This window comes from Zeus faber (genome assembly GCF_960531495.2).
Source record: "Zeus faber genome assembly, chromosome: 8".
Lineage (NCBI taxonomy): Eukaryota > Metazoa > Chordata > Actinopteri > Zeiformes > Zeidae > Zeus > Zeus faber.
This window is the reverse complement of record NC_137195.1, coordinates 26,740,075-26,763,370: the sequence shown is the minus strand read 5'-3', so window position 1 is coordinate 26,763,370 and position 23,296 is coordinate 26,740,075. Positions and strand designations below refer to the sequence as shown.

At 44.6% G+C, this 23,296-nt stretch overlaps 1 protein-coding gene across 1 annotated transcript; it reads right to left on the bottom strand.

Moving 5' to 3' along the window:
• Window positions 1–4,351: 4,351 nt before the first annotated feature.
• On the bottom strand, window positions 4,352–14,349 carry LOC307233531 (terminal nucleotidyltransferase 4A-like; the record flags this gene model as incomplete). The annotated part of the gene is made up of 12 exons (XM_080004869.1): window positions 14,294–14,349; window positions 13,948–14,071; window positions 12,724–12,770; window positions 12,207–12,327; window positions 11,751–11,858; window positions 11,520–11,648; window positions 11,084–11,297; window positions 10,100–10,226; window positions 9,894–9,997; window positions 9,226–9,404; window positions 6,301–6,441; window positions 4,352–4,789 (listed from the first exon to the last, which is right to left on the bottom strand). The coding sequence occupies exons 2-12, from the start codon at window positions 14,035–14,037 to the stop codon at window positions 4,352–4,354; spliced, it is 1,698 nt and encodes a 565-aa protein (XP_079860995.1). The 5' UTR covers window positions 14,038–14,071; window positions 14,294–14,349.
• Window positions 14,350–23,296: the final 8,947 nt, after the last annotated feature.

The following is a 23,296-nucleotide window of genomic DNA, read 5'->3' as shown; positions in this document are numbered from 1 at the left end:
ACGTATTCACAACAGCCAATTCCATCCTTTTGGCAAAATCCAGCACCATCTGTCCTTCCACATTCCTCTCATTAACACCATACCTATCCATCACCTTCTCGTCACCTATGTCTCTGATCCCTTCGCCAACATGCCCATTGAGATCTGCTCCAATGACTACTCTCTTTCCCTTGGGGACATTCTCCACCACTACATCCAACTCACTAAAGAATTCTTCTTTCTCTTACATCTCACACCCAACTTGGGGAACATACGCACTGACCACATTCATTATCACCCCATCAATTTCCAGCTTCATGCTCATCACTCTGTCTGACACTCTCGTCACCTCCAAAACGCTCTTGACATATTCTTCCTTCAAGACTATCCCTACCTTATTTCTCCTGCCATCCACTCCTCATGGTAGAACAGTTTGTACCCGGCTCCGATACTCCTGGCCTTACTCCCCTTCCACCTGGCCGCTTGTACACATAGTACATCTACCTTCCTTCTCTCCATCTTGTCAGCCAGCACTCTCTCTTTACCCTTAATAGTGCCAATATTCAAAGTTCCTACTCTCAACTCTACTCTCCTACCCTTCTTCCTCTCCTGCTGTCTCCGGACACGCCTTCCCCCTCTTCTTCTTCGGCCAACAGTAGCACTATTTCCACTTACACCCTGTTGGCTAACGGCACCAGCAGTGGTCGTTGTTAACCCAGGCCTCGACCAATCCATTATGGAAATCAGATTTGTTGTCTGCATGTTTGATTTGGCATGGCCCTTCCTGACGCAACCCTCTCTATTCATCCGGGCTTGTGACCAGCACTGATGATACACTGGCTTGTGTATCATCTCTAATTAGCCACCCCCAGTGGCTAGATTAAATATGTCTCTGGAATAAATCCTGAAATAGATAAATGAGGCAATTAATATATAAAAAACATGTAAATATAAATATATACAGTAAATGAGTAAATATAGTACATATTTTTGTTTTTATTGATTTTAGTCTTTTATTTTTATAATGCCACTTTCATTCATTTCATGCCACTTTTATGTCATAATGCCACATTTCCAATCCAAAGTGTCAATGGCAGCGCTGTGTTCCCTGTTTCTGAATCTGACAGTTTGTAAATGTGGCATTATGAAATAAAACTGCCATGGAATAAATAAAAGTGGCGTTATGAAAAATAATTCCCCTTGAATTAATAAATGTACAATTATATAAATAGAAATAAAAGTCACCTGAAATTAATTTAAAAAAAAAAGTATTTTGAAAATAAAGTCTGTTTTAAAATCATGCCTCATTTATTTCAGGATAAATGTCATAGACAATTATTTATGCATTGGTTTATTTATTGAGGTGAGATATTTAAAACGTTCCTGTTCAAAAACCTCATTCACAAGCGGGTGACATACAAAGTAAAAAGGTATGGCCATTAGTCATAATTATTAACGTGGAAGATCACTGCTACTAAGTCCGATGATTCTTTCCACTGTCTGTTTCCCCAAGAGCATTAGAATAAAATAAGATCTAAACCCTAATTTCTCTACACAGCAAAAAGTCTGTTTTCTGGCTCTTGTTAGGTCTCTCTAGAAAACAAAATCAAAGAAACAAGATAAAAATCTGCACTGACAGACTAAAAAAAAAAAAGAATCCAGCTATATCACGCATGCCTATCAATATAGTTTTGTCACATCACCAACTACGTGGTTTCAAAGACTCTCCAGAATATAATTGTAGATGTAGGCAAGTCTAAACCAGCGTGCCTTCATCGTAATGTGAAAGGGTTCTCGAAGAAGACGTTTTATTTGCTGCCATGTGTAAATGGGTACAAAATGACAATGGTTTCCCACTCCAAAATCTTCCACTGATTGATGATGGTTGAAGGTCTCCCCTTGCTCCTTGAGCCGTGCAAATAGATGGAGAAGACACAGGTTCAGAAATGGTCCGCCACTGTCCCCATCAGACAACAAGCTGCATTACACAAGTGTGTGCACCCAGGTTCTGCCTCCAATGAAAGCCACATTGGATTCAATTTGATGAATATGCATATAGTTACAAAAAAAAAAAAAAAAAATTTAATTCTATGGTGTACTGTAGCACTCACCAGAGTCTGCAGATGCTAACAAAGCGAATAGACCTGCTGTAACATTAGACATTTATTCATGAATACTGCTGGGGTGGTTCACATTCAAGCCTTAATATTCTTAGTTACTTGAAAAAGTCATCTTTTTTGTCATTCTTTTTCTGCCATCATTTAATCTGCAATTTCAGTTATTGTATTAGCAGTGTTAGAACTACTGAAATCAATTCCCCAAATTATACCGTGAACCAGGCTAGAACTTGTTTTACAAAGGCCAAAGCAATCCATTACAGTAGTTCTGGGGAACTTTTCCCACTTGAATCCTCAGTTTTGGGGGTGAGAACCTAAATCATTTAAATAAATAAAGACAACCCAGCACTAGTTCAGAGGATAAATGCAGATTGCAATTTTAGATCTTGTCTCACATCAAAATAATAAATAAAATAATTCCAATAGACTTCAGTAGGCAAAATAAGGTTTTTAAAATGTTTATTAAAAAAATAGAAAACCTTACATAAAAATGGTAATAGAAGGAAACTCTCGTGCACATGGCAAAAATTCACCCTTCCCGCCCCCAAAAATTAAGGGTCTGACCTCACTGTCAAGTTTATCTATGAGGCCATCTCAAGATTAGGAACCATTACAAAGATGTCAGGCATCTGGTGGACTGCTGTGTAGACTCTGTAGCCAAGTACGCTACTAAAAATGGAGGTGAGATGAAGAAAGGGAGGGAGGGGGGATAAACAAACAGTGGAATGGTGTAGACACTTTCTGATGACATAATACTGAAATGTGATGATTTGGTCATTTTGAGACAGTAATAACTATTTTTAATAGAATCCAAGTATGCTATAAGACCTAAGACACTTTACCGGTAATAAGTAGCACCAACTAGTCAGGGGGAAAAAATAAAAATAACAATTTCACTGCTGGATGTATGAATTAAACTTAAAAAAAAAAAAAAAAAAAAAAATAGGAGTGGAAAATGAAAACCAGTACTTGGGTCATGTAGTTGGCAATGGATCCATAGTGCGATGGCAAACAGACACGACAGAAGAGGCCGACGTCAGGGTGTGATGTGGCATTTTTTGGCACAATACTTACGTTGCTATGTCGTAGCGCCCCCTTCAGTCGGGAGGCCAGACATGCACCCTCTCGGGGCCCTCCATCTATTGCACAGATCAAGGTAGCTTCAGGAAACACAAAATTAAAAGTGGGGTATAGCCCATAATAAAAACTTAAGTGTGAAATAAATTAAATAAAAGCAGGTCATTATTGCACCAAAAAAAAAAAAAAAAAACAGGCAATAAACTGAAGTAAGGTGGCAACGTCTACAGTACATAAAGCAAAATCACCAGAGTGAGAGTGAAGGATGCATCCTACGGACGCGTCACATCAAAACGAGTCCGAGACAACATGGAAAAGAAATAAACCGACAAAGCTACATACAGAAATAAAGAATTAAAACGCTGTACATTCAAACAAGTCATCACAGTTTTAAGAACTTCAAGGACGTTTCCCGTGTCGTGCAGTTACGCCAAAAAACATCACGTCAGCATTAGCGCTGCATAGGTAAGAAGGTAGTGCATCGATCGGGTCAAAGTGTCTGAGCCATTAGCAGTCGTGTTCGGGGGTGGTGGGGGTGCCGAAAAACTCAACACCTCATTCCCCAAAAAGCTCGGAGAAAGAGGACTTGGGAGTTCGGAACGCCATTTAACCCCAACGCACGTGTCCTGGAAAGCTTCGGCCCGATCCGGAAAAGAGCGGAGCTGGGGTTTCTTTGGGGTGTTCATATTGTGGCACACAACATTTCATTTGGCGGGGGGTTGAGCTTGGCAAGAGTCCGGCCTGTTAACCATCGCTGTGAAGCGGGGCACGGGGAAAGAAGATGGGTGGGCGCCCCGGGGTTTGTTTTTAGTTTTTGTGTTGCCTGCGTCAGAGATTCCATTTCACACCGTTTGCTTTGAAAGCATCTCGAGTCCTTGCTGGTGTACGTCGTAGGGGAAGAGGGGTCAACAAACAAAAACAACACTCTGCGTATTCTTTGTAAGAGTGCACGCAGACAGACTGATGGGGAAAAAAAAAATGCTGAGTATCGAAACGACGCAAGAAACAATCGTCTGGGGGTCTTGTACTGCCAAAAACCACTGAGCGTGTGACTCGGGGGATTTTTCTTAAGACTAAAAAGTCCAGAAGTCCTGGGGACCGCCGGGCCTCCGACAGTCAACGGGAGTAGAGCCCCGTCGCTGAGACTCTGCTTTTTCCTTTTGTTGTTTTTGTTTGTTTTACCTGCTGTGGTTGAGCGGTGGCAGAAGGTCCTTCTTCCGGCGTCGCCAGAGGTTCCTGTAGAACTGCGTGTGGTTGTCGAACCTCCCCGCAACGCTGGGGCCTTTGTGCACGAAGCAGGCCTGGGGGTCTAAATTCAGCTTGGGATAGCCCTGAGCTTGGACGCCACCGGCGCGGTTCTGCTTGGCCGGGAGAAAGTTGTGGGGCTGGGCACCGCCCGGTGGGCCAGGCCCGAGGGCGTAGGCCCAGCCCTGTGGCGCCGGGGCGTGCGGCTGGTGCAGGGGGCTGGGCAGTGGGCTGCCGGGATGGGAGGAGACGTGCGTGGGGGGCTGCGCCACATGACTGTGCACGGCACCGATGGAGGGCGGGTTGGCCTGGTAGAAGCGACAGTCGGGGACGGAGGTGAACGCCATGTTTCCGGGTAGGGGCATTTGGACCTGGAGAGGGGAGAGGAAATAAAAAAAGGTTTGTGAAAAATGGGCTTTTTTGAGCATTCGTAAGATTGTAACTATTGTGGTTTTAAAAATACACATTGTTTTTACAGTAGAAACATGGATCAAATAAAATTAACATTCAATAAAAATTCAACTTTACTCAAGTTGACAATGCTTTGGGAAAGTAAGTAACGTATTCAACGCTACGTAATGTGGTAAAGCATTAACATCTAACCAGTAGCACACTCTAGTGGTGAACATTCTTTTTGATAATACAGGGTGAATTGAAGGGCTAAACCGTTTAGGAAAATAATCAAATTGCAATTTCTTTAGACTAGTATTGTGACTGCAATTCAGTATAGGATTTTTTTTGTTCTTTATCTTCTGTATTATTCACTAAACACAAGCAATAAATCTTTCTATAGTTTGACCAACACAACATTGGATACAGTCTACATATGAACTGCTCTTTCCTGTAGTCCAGACCTACATGTTATGATGAGATGAGATGAATTGATGCATGAATATATATATATATATCTTTATAATATCTTTATCTAACTACTGAATTGTAAAAAGAAAACTCTTCAATCACAGAAGAATATTGACTGATTGATTTAACTTCAACCCTTGTAATTGTTCGAATCTGAAAATTCTTCTTTCGGCTGCTCCCGTTAGGGGTCGCCAACAATCGAAAGAAAAAAAACAAACAAAAAAAAAAAAAAAAAATCAGAATCAGTTTCATCAGAAAGTAATTTTTTCTAAAAATGTTGCGCCCACTTCCATAGAGCGACACTCGGCGCACACGGGAGGCAGCGCAGAAGTTTGGTAAAAACAATCGCTATAGGCGGGGGTGGGAAGAGAGTCACGGAGAATGTGTTTAGTTAGTGTTTAGTTCCAAAAGGTGAGGAAATATAAAAACACCATGATTTGGCAAGCCAATCGAATATATATATAAAAAATTGCATTCTATTAAATTGCGATGTCACTCTGAATTTGATTAATAGTTCAGCCCAAGTGAATTGTGGTGAGTATTGGAATTCAGAAATCAAAAAGGGTCAACATGACAAAATGTTCTTTGGGTTTGTCAATTACGAGGGTCTGAATGTACTGGATAGTACAGTAGTTGAAAATACAGCTGCAGACAGCAAATGCTGAGGGTTCTGATGCAGCTACTAAAACAAAATAAATGGGCGCCTAAAATTGGGAAGTGTGTCTTTTGAAAACCATGGACATTAACGATGCATTTTACCAGTATAAGGCATAGGTTTCTATGGGAACTTCAACCGGATGAAACAGAACCGCCGTGTCCATCTTAGCATTAAGGCCATGTTACCAAACCAAAAACTCTCTTACAACAACCATATCAAAGCCTATATGAAGCCCCCTGCGGTGAACTCTGCAGAGGGGTCAGCGGCCACATGGCTGTGGAAATATGCAAGATGCGATTCCGAAGCCCGCGGAAACCTGCGGGGGGAATAAAAACAAAAAATGCCCCCCCCCCACCCCCCCACCTGGTGTGCGGCGGGGATGAAGCCAGCAGGATGCGCGGCCCGGAGGTCGGCGGCGAGCTGGATGACCGAGGAGACGGAGGCCAGGGTGAGGGCGTGGAGCTGAATGGCGGCACCGCTGCTGCTGGGAGGGGAATCCGACTCCTGCAAATAAAAGAAAATCAAAACGTGGCCGATAGGTTCCAGATGTAAGCCAACGCAACCAGGGGGGAGAGGGTTTTGCACCAAGGAATTTTAATGCCATTCACAAGTGCAAACTCACCTGTCAAAGGGGTTAGCTATGCATTATCTCCCTTCATTAACAGCTTAATTATGACCAGTCGTTATGAATTTTAGGATAAATCCTACCTCATACTGCTGCCTTCATAGACCAGTTGTGGTCATTTGTGGTATTTGCTGAAAGCATATCTCATTTTAGATTTCAAAAGGTTTCATTTGGATAATATTACAAAAAAATGATAACTAACATTCATACTAACATTTTGGCAAAACATTGAGTAATTTGTTTTTGTAGTGCATCATATGATTCTTGTAGGTCTCACCTGGTAAGGTACAAGTAATATTGTAGATATGACTTGTAGACAAATTCATAATAATGTTCTACTTTAAAAAGTAGTAAGTATACTTCATAAAAAGCAGTTAAATATGTATCACACACACACACACACGCACACACGCACACACGCACACACGCACGCACGCACGCACGCACGCACGCACGCACGCACGCACGCACGCACACACGCACACACGCACACACGCACACACGCACACACGCACACACGCACACACTCTTGCTGTAGAAAGAAAAATGCTGTTTCAAAGAATTGCACCAATCATTTCTTCATGAACATCTATATGAATGTTTTAATGCCCATCCAAACCATTTCCCAGGAAGCATAATAACGGGTATTTTATTTTATTACATATTGGAATATAATGAGAAAATATGTAGGCCTAAAGTTTACCTTCTTGAAACATAAGCATTGCATGTTTTAAGACATGTTTTTAAGTTCATGCAACAGCTGTGTTTGCACTGCATGTACCGGTGGCTCACACTGAAAGATTATTGTAATTAATAAAGACAAAGCACCATATTTTGTTTGATTATGGAGCACATTTTCTATTATTATAGGCCATTTTGTTAGGCCTACGCAAAAATAGTCTTCAATGTTTTATAGGCTATTATTTTGTAATAATTGAAGAGCACTGTAGTAGGCCTGCTGCTATTAAAATGTTGATTTGCATTTTGCACATGAAGTCTGACATGCAGGCCACTGAGATTGATCACTGTATTGGATTTAGATGCACAATTGCCAGTGCTACTTTGATGTTAAAATGTATAAATGTTCTTAACTTTGAGCGATCAATGACTTTATTACTATATCTAATAGTGGTCTAACGATTAATCGGTCAATTCATTGGGCCGATATCTGCGTGTTTTGAGATAACGGGCAACGGCCGATGCCTGCGCCCACAAGGACAATAAACAAACCATGTCTGTAGAATAGATTTTTTCGATACATATTGATTCTGAATATTTGAAACCGTTTCAATACTCCTTTTCTGCACTATGGATATACCCATACTGGCTGCGCTGTCTCCCTCTCTTCTCTCTGACAGCGAAGAGACAGACAGACACACACTTTGGTTGACAAAGAAAACAGCAGGAGTGCTGTTTGTAAACACTTTTGAGGCAAAACGTAAACCTAACTCAGAGAATTGGAGTGGAGTTTGTTTTATTTTTGTGTGTTTCCTGCTTGTATGAAACTTTTTTCCTTTTTTAAACAGCTGAGTTAACGGACTCTACCGTCCCCGTCCCCCCAAAAAATACGAAAAAAATCCCATGAGAGTCCCGTGCAGCGTCACGCACATCTCCCCATTGCTTTCCGTTGCTGTGGGACTTAATTCAGTAAAAACTGGATGTTTTGTGTAAAAACTTGACTTGTTAATAATAAATACTGCACTTCTGAGTTATAATTACAGGAAGACTTATTTTCCTTATCCTGACCAGTCTTTATTATGACACCATTTATTATTATTAGTTTATTATCTTATATTTATTTTTCCATTCATAATTTTTATTACAAAGTTCAGTTTTTTGATTACCCTTGGACATTTATTCAGTAGATTTTTTTTTTTCCATTTTAAATAAGTGCTTAAGTAGATCTGCACTCTGGCTGCAGTGCAAACAGTGACAATAACAGTGCTAATTTAAGTTCAGAAATTTTGTGTCTCATTTGTTATTATTACATTGTTGTATTTTATCAGATGCAAAAAAATAATAAATAATAAACATGATATTGGCATTATATATTGGCCATGGGCTGCCCTGCTCTTTAAATATCGGCAATTGAAAAACCCATATCGGTAACCATATCACCAGCAGCCTTTGAAAGCTAACAGAATATGGAATCCGTCTCAGCGTAATGGAATGATCTTGGAAACGCCAAATAACTTGCTTTAACAAATTTCATTTGTTTATACAGAATTGAGAATTGTCAAATATCACTTCCATGCTGCTGTTCTGACACATCACAAGCAATGAACTTGGCATTTCATATACCTCGCAGGAGTCAGTTATAGCAAAATTCAAATTAGAAGCAAGGTTTGTTATGTTCATCCTAATGTTGATTCATAAAAATGGGTTCCTTCTGCCTCAATTATTAATATCACCAAATAAAACACTAAAGCGATCAGGTTGGGAACCCATATTTCACCTTGTTGCATTAAGTGTTGCTTGAAACACGACCAATGCGTTTTGACAATCGCTGAAAACAAGTCAATTTCCCGGGATAGAGCGCTTCTTTTCCTAGAATAGAAAATTTCCAATTTCCCGGACAAATATTAATCCCCGATATGAACCCTGATGATAATAGTCGATCCAGTCCAAGACTGAAACTTAAAAAGAAGGGTTGGGAGCCTTACTATGTCGCTGCCGGAGAAGGACGAGAGGGAGCAGGCGGAGGAGGAGGAGGAGTGGTGCTGGGGGCTGGGGAGGGAGACCGGCGAGGGCGAGTCCGTGCTGGTCGGGGAAGAGGAGTCCCGCTGATCCTCCATGGAGACCAACATCAACCTGGCAAGGTCCTGCTCGCAGGTCTCTACGCCTGCCAACACACGCGCACAGACACACACAGAATTCAAAAGTCAATCCTATGGCTTTCACACTGTTTACTTTTAGACTTGGGCAACAGGAGGTTGACAGACACGTGGCCGGACAAATTTGCTTACGTGCACAAATATTGACAAGAGATCCCACAGTTCTGCATCAGTTCAGTCTAAATATTCCGACAACGGTTAACTCAAAGAAGTGAGTATTTTTAAAATAAAATTTTGCAGAGCGTGATCTGTAGTTTAACTACATCCATTTTAAGAATGGCTTCCCAATGACGCACGTCCATAACGGCCCAAGACAAAAATAGTCCCGTGGACGTCTCCTTTGGCCATACAGAGTTCTGCCCATGCCGTTTAGATCTTCAGACCCACCACGCGTCAAACAAGATGGAGTCTTTCACTATGAATGAATAAGAATTCAGATGTAAAGAGTGCTGTTCTGTATTAAATATAAAATTATGGGAGAACAATAGAAAGCCTACCGTGGTTCCCCAGCTTGGCGTACTGCTTGGCGCCCCACTTCTTGATGGCCCAGTCCCTGTAGGCCAATACTGCTGGGCTCACCATGATGATGCGTCCTAAAGTGCTGAGAGGGAAGGGCATGTTTTTACGATTTGTAGGCAAGGCTGACTTCGTTCTACGCATTTTATTTTCGATTTTTTTTTGGTTAACAGTCCGAGACACCAACCTGTCATATTCCTCGATGGGATAGGCGCGTGCCAGCGGGGACACGCCGTGGCTCAGCACCATGTAGGCAAAGTCAAACACCTGCTTGACCTGAAGGACGCCGTACGAGCTCCTGCCCACATTGTTACCTGCGAAGACGAGAAAAAAAAAAAAAAAGGGGGGGGCAACATTTAGGTCTCCACCTCAGAAGGATCTTCTGTCTTGTGATCGAGAATCTTCAAGACCTAGTGGCCTCACAGTACACGACTGATCGGCGACACACAAGATCTTTCGCCAGGAGTAATCCCCGACAAAACTACATTTTGTCACAAAGACACACATGAGAAGTGACACCAGAAATGACACAATACCATACGGGGGACAGGATTATTTATTTTTATTCAATTCTTCACCGCTGTAAAAAATGAATTTAAAGCAGAATTTAAAGCAGAATTTAAAGCAGAATTATATTAAAAGGTCAAATAGGTATGTTGTGTTTCTGGCTGCTGCTCCGCCGCACACAGGTCTCCCCGTCTCTCCTTCTCGACTCCTCCCCCTCCCCCTTTGTCTGCTCACATTGACTGTAGCTCATTGCGTCGCTCCTGAGTCGACCCCGAGACGACCAGATATTAAACCGGCTTGATATCTCGCCGGCGTCTGCGGTCAGATAAGGTTATGAGCAGTTCATACCACACGCTCATCGCTCACAGGTGTGCGCGGTGATTTTCCTCCCATCTGGGGCTTTGCTCTCCGACCTGTCGGCGAGCGGGAAGTCCGGCCAGAATAACGTAGTCTGAACTCGGCATGAAGCGAGTTTGTGTTCTCCGAGGCAACGCCCGGCCGCCTTATAACCCTCTCCTTGGATGAGACCTTCAACTCTGACTCCTTGTCCAACCCCCCTGGGGCTGCTGACGTTTCTTGTTCCTACTGAAGTTCATCCAACTACAAGCACGTGGAACTATCGAGCAACAATCGGATAACGTAGCTTGAGAAGTCAAAACCAAACCTGGTTGAAGCGGATCTTCTATGCAGAGCATGGATGGCCGGTTCCCGTTGCCCATGGCCTGGATCATCTCCTCCTTGAAGAGGTACGTGCCGCCGTTCTTCACCCGGATGGCCGTCTTCAGGTAATTGAAGTCGCGGCCGTACAGCTCAAAGAACTCGATCAGCAGGATGCCCAGATTGATGTTGGTGCGGCGCGTGTCGATCCGCGGGTGTAACTGCAACAGAGGGTTAGGTTTACAGATTATTTTCCCCTTATGGTATGGAAAGGGTTCAAGGGACACCAGAGAAGGTTCACCAGTCAAGGAGAACCTACTGAACTATAACCCTGAAGGTGGAACTGTCGGCTTGAAAAAGCGACGGATTGTATTGAACTGAAGCGGAAGTAGCGTCGACTTTCCACAAGTGGAGGCGATTTAACACGATGACAGAGCAGATACCTGCAGGAAGCTGATGGCCATGAGTATGAGGCTGTAGGAGCTGATTCCTCCAGTGAAGACTTCATTCAGGTCCCTTTGTAATAAAAACTGCTTCAGCACAAAGATCAGGGGTGGAAGGACAGTGTACCGCTGGGGGAGGAACAAGGTGAAAGATTAGCACACCGGTATATCATCCTCTAGGTTAAAGTATGCGACTCCTTCAGGTCAAACAAGGAGGGGATTAAGGCATACTTTGAGGTAGCTTTTGATGAGCTGCGCCGCTCGGACCGCCGTCTCCACGTTGAAGCTGATGTCCACCTTCACCCCTGTCTCCTGATCCGTAAGTTTAATGATCGGTACCTGAGAACGAGGCCAAAACCAGAAATTAGCCCTGAAACACAAGGACCAATAACAAAAACAAGGTACCCCGACTGGGCTCTCGATAAGAACGGCGGAGCAAAAAGTTTAAAAAAAACAAAAAAAAAAAAAAACACCCGTGGCCTTAGTTCTTTAGATGAAAGAATCAGGGGGACTTAAGTCTAACCCGTTTAAAGGGACGACCCATTTCCTCAACAACAGCCGCCCGATGGAATGCGTTCTCTCTGTAAATTGGCATTGACTTTTAAGCCTGCCCGCGTGGGTGCGGGCCGACTTTGAAGTTCTTGGGCCAGAGTGCCAGGTTAAAGAGACAGCAGTCACGGCACTGACCGTAGCTTTGTCCAGGACCTTGATGGGGTGCGGCCCCGCCACGTTGTGTTTCCTCAGCGCCTGTTCCAGCTCCTGGAGCGGGGGGTGGTCCCACTTTCCAAAGACTACTAGGTCAATGTCACTATAGGGAATAGAAATAGAAAAAAATATTTAAAAATATAATAAAAAAGGAACCCGATCATTTCGGTGTACTCGTCCTTTAATTCCATTCCCTTGATTTGTTAAAAACCCAACTTTTCTAATTCTATATAAAGCAGTATTTTTTTTTTTGTTTGTTTGTTTTTAACATTCGATCACATCTCGAAATTCTCAACTTCAGACTGATTTCACAATATGAGACAACGTCGATGCTATGGTTATAGCCAATCCATCATCCTCCTCCACCTCGAGGGAAATATCACAGTGTAACATGATTATTCAAAGGTCATTTATGACAACACTGGATGTGCCTGGACATAGACATAAACACAAAAGGCACGCACACACCGCGAGGCCGTGTTTTAAAAGTCGACCGTACCTTGTCGGGAGGTAGAGACCTGTGCTGAAGCTACCAAATATCTCCACCTACAGGATATTTAAAAATAAAATTAAAAAAAGTACAGCGATTAACATCACGGCATGGTTTCCAGTAAGCTCAACCACTCACTTACATCAGCCAAGGCAGTGTAATAATGCAATAACCTCCTATTTAAATCTCAGTCATAAAATCGGGGAAATAAAACTGCATTGTGTGGAATGTACATATATGTACAGCAGCACATTGCTGATACACTTAGACTCAGAGAAATCGACCCAGAGAAATGAGCTTCATGCACAAATTAAAGCAGTTCTGCTTAAGCAGGGGAACACAAAACCACTTAACGGTCATGATGGTACATACGCTGCGGCCTTGGGGCAGGGGGGGGGGGGGAGAGAGAACATTTAAAGCAAGGCTCGCCGGAGGATGAGCTCAAGAAATGTTTACATAGTCGACTTTAATGCTCACGCTGGCGACATGAGCAGTGTTTACGCCTGACCGACTGTGTTTGGAGCGGTAGTGTAAACTCAGAAGAACTAAACAGAGCCTGTGGCCCGCTGTGTGGACGCACAACGAGAAACGGCGGCCAAAATCGTGCAGGGGGGGGGCGGGGTGGAAGAAAATGTTGAAGCCATGGATGAATCGAGCCCTTAGAGAGGGTATGTGGACCAGACAGTACAGGAACAAAAAGAAATAAAATAAAAGGCCTGTCACACAAAATACTATGGTTTATTCTTTGCAAATGGAGGAATAGAGTGGCAAACAAGTTATAGAGTTGTAACTAAAGAGGGTACATAACAGGCGTTTCTGGCACAGATCCAAACATGTGGCCATGAAAGCACTGGTATTGGAAATGTAGTTGAGTGGCATAGCTGCCAGAACCCAAGCCAACTTTTGCATACAGTCAGACTTATGACTTGGAATGCTGCATTCGCATTAACACCCCCCGAGGCAAACACACTAAGGACAACAAGGGTGATCCGTCTACACCATCAGTTTGAGAATCACAAATAAACGACACGCTTCCTGGTCAAACTGTAAAAGCGTGCTGGCTCTGTGTGGCCGTCCATGTGCGTGACAGTGCTATGAGACAGTCCAGGAGCTGCAAGAGTCTAGGAGCTAAGAGAGTCTAGGAGCATTGTATGAGACAGTCTAGGGGCCGAAACAGCTTAACTGGCTGACTGGCTGGCACAGAGAGCTGCAGCAGGACTGCTGACTGCTCACCTGCGCCGTGGGCCACACTTCCTTGATGACGCCCTCGATTCTGTTCACCACGTTTTGTCTCATCGCTTCCTCTTCCGGGCGCGGGGACATGAAGTTGAAGAAGTCCACTATCTCCTCGTGAAGGCTGCAAGGGGTTGGGAAAATGGGAATAAATAAAAATGGTGCGGTTCTGGAGCACACCGAGCGATGGTACTCAGCACACTTTGGTCACTACACACATATTAATCATACACACATATTAATCATATCTATATATCTATATATATCTATATATATATATATATATATATATGATTTGCATTATATTTTTTAAAATGATGTCCTGCCTGTGACATCTCCTTCTCACCCATTTACACCCGGGCTGTACCGCCTGGTCTTCCATAGACTGCAAGAGCCGGTATAGTTCCCATTACAGGAATTGGAGAGGAACTGTTGGAGTCCATGGAAGGTGTTGGCCCTGCTGAGATGCCTCCTCCTGCCGTTGTTGTTGCTGCTGCTGCTGCCGCTGCGCCAGGTGGACTGACGGTGTCCCGGGTGGGTGTTGATCCCAGTGGGGGTGGTGTGACCGAGGTGGTTGCCGATCCCCGTGGGGTGCTGATGGCACGGGTGCGTGCTGATCCCCGTGGGGGTGTGGCCCGGGAGGGTGCCGATCCCCGTGGGGGTGTGGTCGCCGGAGAGGCGCACGCCGCCGCTGCTGCGCCAGTGCTGCTGGGCGGCGTGGAGAGGCGGAGAAGGCTGCGCACGGACGTTGTTCACGTTAAACTCGTGTGCGAGCCGGTTCAGATTATCCATCCGCGGAGAGGAGCCGCCGTGCGGCGAGGAGGAGCCCTCGGCCTCCTCCGAGTCCAGAGAGGAGGAGGACGGCGACGACGACGAGCCCTTGCTGCGGAGACTTCTCGCCACCCCGATGTCCTGCTTCGCCGCCTTCCCGATCACAGCTCCCGGCGGCGGAAGGTTTTTGCGGAACTCACCGTTCGAGTTCCCGTTCTGCCTCCGGGAGTTGCGGTGTTGGTTTGCTCGGAATCCCTGAGAGGTTTCCCAAAGGTGCGTCCACAGGGGGGTGTCGGCTCCCTGGAGCTCCGGCTGGGTCCAAGCGGCCCTGGGATCCATGGGACTGGGTGTCACAGGGAAGCGCCACCAAACACTTTGCACCGGCGGGAACGGACCTGCTGATTTACAACTGATCCTCCAGGTGCTTCATGTCCTCCTCTCCACTCCCCTGTAAACCAATATGGCGCAGCCAGTAGCTTCTGCGCATGTCAGTGGGATTTAAACATTTGGACGCGCCCCCTTTCCACCGGAAGGGACCGGATGATTCGGTCAGCTGAGCGGCACAGCTCTGCGGCGTGGGACGACTCTTACGCTTCTAACTCCATGGACCGTGTTGGACATGGAGCCCACATAATGATATTAAACGACCAGAAGCTCATCTTGTCAGTTGTATCAAAAAGCAACTGTGTATGACAGCTGACAAAGCTTTGAGAATCGGCATTATACGAAATGAAATGGCCAGGACGGGCTTTGCGCGTTCAAATACATTGAGGTTGAAAAACAACGGAACAATGTTCTATATTCTATCTAGGAATAGTGGAGCATTAGTAGAGTTAGAGGGTAATTATTTAATTAATAATAGCAAGTTTACCTGAATATTTTCCACATCATATGGCAAAAAAATAGTAATGCATATATAATATGTCAATATAATATATGTCATCCTTTTCAACATATGATCAACTCTAGGTTAGGGGTTCCCAAACCTTCTCTTGTTCTTTCTCTCTCTCAATTCAATTCAAAGGGGCTTTATTGGCGTAGGAAACACTCGTTTACACTGCCAGATCAATGTCAAATGAAACGACAAACAAGAAAAAACAAATGTAAATGTACAAACACGCAAGATCTATCTATCGAGATATATATATATGAAATAATATTTCTGCTTGGAGAACAATTCCTTTTAGGACTCCTAGTGAGGTGGGCATGGAAAAATATACAATGATATAGCATTACACCGCCGAGACGATAGATGGCGGTGTCGAGGCCTTTCTTTTTTAAATTATTTTTTAATTATTATTATTTTTTAATCGCGGACGTAATGAAAACCATAACATGGTTCGCGTCCAGTGTCCGCGGGTATTTCACACCACGGACTATAACGAAATATAATAGTCATGTCAATGGACATATTTTCGAACCGCTCTATTTTCTTTTCTTCCGCTGTTGGCGGAAACGAAGCGAAAGCGCGTCGCGGGAAAAATCGGACCAATCACGGCTCTTGCGGACTTGCGCCGCCCCGACGTGGAGGAGCCTGCGGAGCGGGGCGCGCAGGCCTCCAGGCGGCGGCGCGGCGGGCGAGCGCGACGTGCGGTGAGAGGTGCGGGCTTCTCGTCAAAATCCACTGTAATTCCTTTCATTCTGAAGCGGGTTATTTTTTTTTTTTTAATGAAATGTCGTGTGTTATAAACTTGGCAAATTGAACCTGGATACCGCGGCGGAGCTAATCAGCCTCGGTGCCAAAATATTAACCTGAATAGCCGTTCTCCTCTGGGGCAAATGCAGGCTCCTATCTAGGCAACATCGAGTGTAAATCCTTGAGAATGTAAGCTTTTGTGAGTTTCTCATAAAAAATGGCGATTTCTATATGTATTATATTGTTATAAAGCCACCTGGACGGTTGTTATCGTATTAACAATGAAGGCAATCCATACATAAAACATGACTTTTTGTTTCGCGGAGCACTGGTCTCAAACACTTAACGCACTACATTGTATGTAGTATTGTATTATTATGTTGTAGTATTGTATTATTATTGTGTTGTATTATTATATTATTCATGACTTGTGATAAATTTGCAGTTGTCACTTGCTTGCTGACTGTTGACTGCTAGTCGACAGCCGGGAACAGAAACAGCTCGACTTGAAATGAAGGTTGCGCGTTTTCGTCCTCTGAGTGAAGGTTTCGCGTTTGGAAGCGTGTTGGCTGCACTGGTCAATTTAAGGAGAGCCAAACGAAATAAACAAATAGCCTAAAGAATGAAGATAATTCACAACTGTTATACAGTCATATTTCTGACACTTTCCACATGACTGATTGTGAATAAACGCCACTAAGCTATTTGATGTAAAAATCCTTGAAGTTTATTTACCGTTCTCTCTCAACTTGGCTACACGACTTTATTCTAGGAATTCCGAGATTATTCTCAAAGCACGGGGGTATTTATTTATATTTTTTGGGTGGCCCTAATACTGTTCCGTAGACACACACCGGAGCAAGTTCTACAAAATAAAAATCCAATCATATAAACAAATAAATAATCTGGTGGATTATCCCCTGGTCTGTATGATAAAACAAAATGAATGAATGTAACTAAAGAGAAATCGCGCAGAATCAGAGGCGGGCGCTTGCTTTCCTATTTGAGAGGTGACTAGCCTTCATTAGGGCCTCCATTAGGGCCTTCATTAGGGGTCCCACCCTGAAGAGGAGGGGCCTCTATTGCTATTGATAATGAAAGACTGACGTCAGTGGCGTGTGGATCTCATCAGATCCGCCGCACACACAGACAAGATGAATAAGTTAAAATCTGTGTTCAGGCGGGCGTCAGCGGAGGGAAGGGAACCGAGGCCGTCCAGGTGGGGCGGGGAGACCCAGGCACTGAGCTTATTCTCGAAATTTTGACTTTGTTCTCGAAAGGTTATTTCGACTTTATTCTAGGAATTCTGAGATAAAGTCGGAATTCCGAGATTATTCTCAAGGCACGGGGGTATTTATTTGTATTTTTTTGGGTGGCCCTCATATTGTTCTGTAGACACACACCAGAGTAAGTTCTACGAAATTAAAACCCAATAATATCACTGTCAGAATTTATAGACATTCCATACATTCCATGTATACAATCTTCCTGAATTATAATTACTGGTATAAATAACCAAAAGCAATTACATAATACAAGGAACATGTATTTACCGGTGGTGGGCCGTGTATTTTATGTATTTATTGTGTATGTGCCTGTATTTATTTTGTGTTTTGTAATTTTTAAATTCTCATTCTAGAATGTAGATTCTTGATAACCGATCCTCGCAAATAGAGTCAAGATTCTAGATGCCTCAAAGAAATCCATATTCCAAGGCAGCAAAGAAACTATGAACAGAGTGTGCTGCTTTAGAGGTCAGCCCCTCTCCTCTTAAAAAAAAACCACAAAAATACTTTCTGAAACTTCTGAACAAAACTCTGAAAACTCCGGACAAAACTCTAACATAAGGTCTGCAAAAAACTCAGAAGGAACGACTGGAAAAACGGCTATAGAAGTTGCTGCAAAACTCTGACAACATTTAATACAGATGAAGTTCCTTTAAATATACTTGTTGATACTCCACACATCTCGGTGTTAAGAGGATCATTTCATCAGTGTGATGCACGGGTTGATGGTTTTCTGGAGAGTCCAGAAACAAGCAGTGGGCAGATATCAGTTTGACAGCAGTATTTAAGCAAGAGACCCCAAAATGTCTTGACCTGGACAGCAAGTGAGCTACAGTAGATGAGGTTTTGATAGAAGGAATTTGCCTTTATCAGGACATGAAAACACCTGGTAGAATAAAAGACAATATAATAGGACTATATATAATAGGATTATATTGCAATATTAGAATTGCCATGGCAACATGCCTTCCATAAAACAACATTTGCATTAACGTATGCTGAAACAGTGACTGGCTGTACTGGTGTCAAATCATGACTTTGCATAATGGAATATAGCCATGCCAATTGATGAAGCCACTCACAGGTCCCCGGTGAATGCTTATTAACAATCACTGGCAATTCATGTGTAATTATTAAGCAGGGATCATGTGATGTAGTTGTAGATTCAAACGCACAGTTTCTCAGTTGCTCGGATGTACAGTGGGACATTTGCAGTGTAGCAACTTCTCCAAATTGGCCAACCAGCAAACACCGGTTAAACTGGAAAACATCAACAAGAATACAAGTAAGTACAACTATTATCTACATTTCATATAAAAAATATTACCGTTTCCATTATATACTAATATGACGCTCAACCTTTTTCTCTGTTTACACAATACCACAATGACTAATGATTAAGGTGGTAAATTATTATACACTGTAATAACATACACTCAGTGTAGAGTTTCTCCGATACAGCGGTACAATCCAATATTATCCAATACACCGGCTCTGCTATAAATTCTATTTAAATACATATATACTGTTCTGTTTCTGTTGTAAATACGGTCCTACATGTACATTCAACTCCATGTTTATGACCAACCTCATAGTAAACTGAACGCACTGAACTTCATTACATTGGGAGGGGATTCTAATTTCTCCTGCAACAACTCTGCCTGTGAACAACCTGTGGGATGACAAGAGCACAGTTTTTTGTTATACAGAGCCGCCACTAATCCCCCTCTTTGGAGAACTATTTATCATGTTTGGGTCTATAAACAACTGATCAGTACTCCAAGAGGGGGAGATTCACCACGGGTGAGACAATTAAACATAGAACCAAACGACATTTACACAAAAACATAAACATCGGACGACAACAAGTATTGAAAAACAGAGTTTATCACGTCCAGGAAAACTGGAACAGCAATTGAGCACGTGGCCTCTTTCTGTCATAGCTATGGCAGTAAATTAGGGAGGAGAGGAGGGGAATGCAACCAAGAAGGTGCTGGAGTGCTTTCATAGCAGGTGTTGGTGCTGTGTGCGTGTGTGTGTGTGATGGGACTGCCTGTATGTATGTGTGAGTATGTGTGTGAGGCGTCCACCGGTGAGTGTACAGGACTTACTGTATCTAAATTTGTTCTGGTGTATACGGCTGGGCCCCAAGGCCCAAGGCTGCATGGACACCACACGGCTGCAGGAATGCCCTGAGCACCCTGCCCTGCAGCTACAGAAGACCCCCGGGCTCCCAGATAAGCTGGAAGCCCGTGGAGCAACCCCCACATCCGGCCCCAAGGAGCATAACCTAGTCCCATACAACCCACCACCAAGTGCAGGCACAAAATGAAACCATAGGCACAGAACCCGGGCCACAGGCGCCAGGCACGGACTGCAGGCTCGGAGCCAGGCCCTCCGCTGACAGACCGACACCCCGCCCAAACCACCAGCCTGCTGGCAAGCCGGCGGGACCTCCATGCCCACCCACGCCCCGCGCAAGGGCAAGGCCCGTCTCACCGCGGCCGACCAGACGCCCGACCCGGCTGTGAGCCTCGAGCGCTCATCCACGTAGCCACCTGGATGTTAGCCCCCCCCCTGCCGACGCCAGCAGGCCGCCAGATGTATGGGCCCTCCAGCACAGGGCGCACCCGCCGCAGAGAAGCCGCGCAGCGGGAGGAAGGGCCGACAGTCGCCCCGCGCACCCCAACCCACACCCACAACAGCAGGCAGCCTCCCAGGGGCCATGGAAGGTGTCCGGCGGTGCCCTCCGCAGCCCGCCAGGTCGAGCACACCTTCAGCCACCCAGCGCAAGCCGCCAGGACTCCAGCCCAGCCGGCAGAGTGCCCTCCGGCCAACCACGCCCCCACACCAACCCACTAGCGACCCGCCACCCCAGAAAAAACCCCAGTGCTCAATGTGTGCTGTTGGCAATTGCAGTTAGAATTGTGGGTGTGGTGGTGCAAGTCCTTCAAGCAAGTCAAACCTGAATCACTCGCACCCCTCCTGCCCCGCTGACCCTGGTCTGGTAGAGTGTTTTCCGGAGTAGGATTGGGGTGCGATTGTATGTGTTCTAGGCAAATATGAGTGGGATTAAAATCTTGGGACAGACGAGAAGGACGACTGGGCAGGAGCGTGACAGGCAAGATGGCAGCTGCCCGCCACATCCCCACCCACATAGCTCGCACCCTGCCCATTCCGCAAGCCCTAGGCCTACTGAGTGGTGTATGCACTGAATATGAGTTTTGGCACTTGGAGAGATAGGCGAAGCAAAACTCACTGATCACTGCCGGTGCGCAGCAGGCCTGGGAGCGACTGCACCATAGCATGCTCACCTCCCGTACCCGGAGGCACCGTACTTTTCAGGGCCCTCCAACGCAGAGACACAAGTGATGGGGTTGAAAAATACCAGTTCAGTTTAGAGAGTGGGCAAGGTGCAACAAGCCCAGAGCAGATTGAGAATGTGTCATGACAAGTGCTCCTCTCCAGTGTGTGGGGATGGGGGTTTTACTAGTTGCTCGTTGATTACTCTCACGAGAAACAGGCGTACAGCCACACAGATTCTGGGACCAATTACCTGGACCCAAGACACGTGTGGCTGCTCAAATCACAACACATACCCACCCACCCACCCACCCCCCACACCCCCCACACCCCACACCCCCCGCCCCCCAAACAGAAGGGGGGAAAAAGAAAATGCCTGAACTCTGAAACAGAGTTCCCATACCTAAAACTACATTCTCTGACACAGGTTTCCTATACCGTATAATAATAAAACACTGGACTCTGAAATAGGGTTCCCATACCTCAAACCAACAAAAATGTACAACAAAACTGAACCGGTCCCTTTCCAGGGGGCCTGGTTCCCTGGAACAGCATGGTCCATCGGCGACCCTCCCTCAGGGCGACGAAGTAGACTATCTCCTCCTTCCTTCCGGAACGTGGGGCCTCGGCCTGTTGTGCTGGCTGGCGGAGGTGGGCTGCGCTTGGCTGCTTGGAGGGGTGGCCTGGCTGCTGGGCTGCTGGATGGTCCCGGCGGTGGCTGCTGGGCGGAGCAGCTAGCCGCATGCGGTTACCCGTGGTGGTTGCTGCGGTTGCTTCTCCCTCGTTCCTCCACTGGACGTCCTGGGTGTGGCTGCTGCCAGTCGGGAGAGGGCTGGTGCTGTGGCCGCCCATTGATCCACTAGTGGCTCCAGGGCGTCTTTGGATGGCCCTTCTGTGTCCCTTCCCCGTGCTGGAGTCTCTGTTCACGTGCCACTGTGGAAGTTTCGCCTCCCACATTCCACCCAACTGACGTTTTCAGGGCCCTCCTACACAGAGACACAGGTGATGGGGTTGAAAAGTACCAGTTTACTGTACAGAGTGGGCAAGGTGGAACAAGTCTAGAGCAGATGGACAACATGTCATGACAAGGGCTCCTCTCCTGTGTGAGTGTGGGAATGGGGGTTTTATCAGTTGCTCATTGATTACTCTCACAAGCAACAGGTGTACAGCCACACTGATCCTGGGCCCAATTACCTAGACCCAAGACATGTGTGGCTGCTCAAACCACACCACCCCCACGCCACACCTTGTATTTCAGGTCAAAATGGTCAAAATAAATAATTTTGGAAAGATTGGAAACCCTTGCTGAATACTAGTAGAACCTTGATCCTAGTGGTCATTTCAGGGCTCAGGCATACAAAACGTTGTATGTCAGTGTAAAACTTCTTAATTATATTGCAATTGATTTCTCCAAAACCCAAGAAGTGTAACGCTTCCAATAAAAAGGAAGGTTCAACGGTAACAAATGTCGTATAAAAATCAAGAAATAACACAAAACTATCGGTATCAATTAAATCTCAATAATCAAGCATATCACATATCGCCTGATATGATTATTTATACTTCTACCCTTAATCAAGGCCGATTGACATTCATCGTCTATTTGCGCGGACACCTTGTTTTATCTGTTTGCATAAACATCGGCAATAGTTTGTAATCATCACATGATAAAGTTATCAATCTCCAATTGTCCAATGAAAGTTTACCTTTATCTTCTCTTGCTTCATAGTGGGAGAAGGATTTCTTGCTGAATTCATTCTAAGAAGGCAGAGTAAAGCAGCTCTCTGATATCACTCCAAAAAAAACGTGTAAAACTCTGTGGTTAAACCGTCAAGTCCTGTTGACTTCCCATTAGACATCTGCAGTATTGCTCCATTTAACTATTCGATTCTAAGCTTATCCTCAGTGTGTTGCATGAATTAATCATCCATCATCTTAATTCCCTAATTTTATCTAAAAGAAAAAGGCAATTTTCCTTAGAAAAGTTGGATTCATACAAGTTGCTATAAAATTAAACTCTTATTTCCCCATTTACTTGGTCTTGATTTTCAATAGTAACACCATTAATAAGCAACTTTTGGATTTTATTTTTTGTTTGTCTTGTCTCCTGACAAAACAAATTAAGAATTATTTTCACCTTCCTCAATCCAATGAACTCTTGAACGTATATATACTCCCTTATTTTTTCCAAATAGTCATTATCTAATTCTGATTGAAGGCTGTTTAATTCAACATGTTCTTCCGATGTTAAATCAGCTTTTCAACATAATTTGTTGATATCACTAGTAACGTCTCGCTGTTTCTGCTTTATAAGTTTAGGAGAATATTTGCTTGCCTTACTGTAAGTGCAACC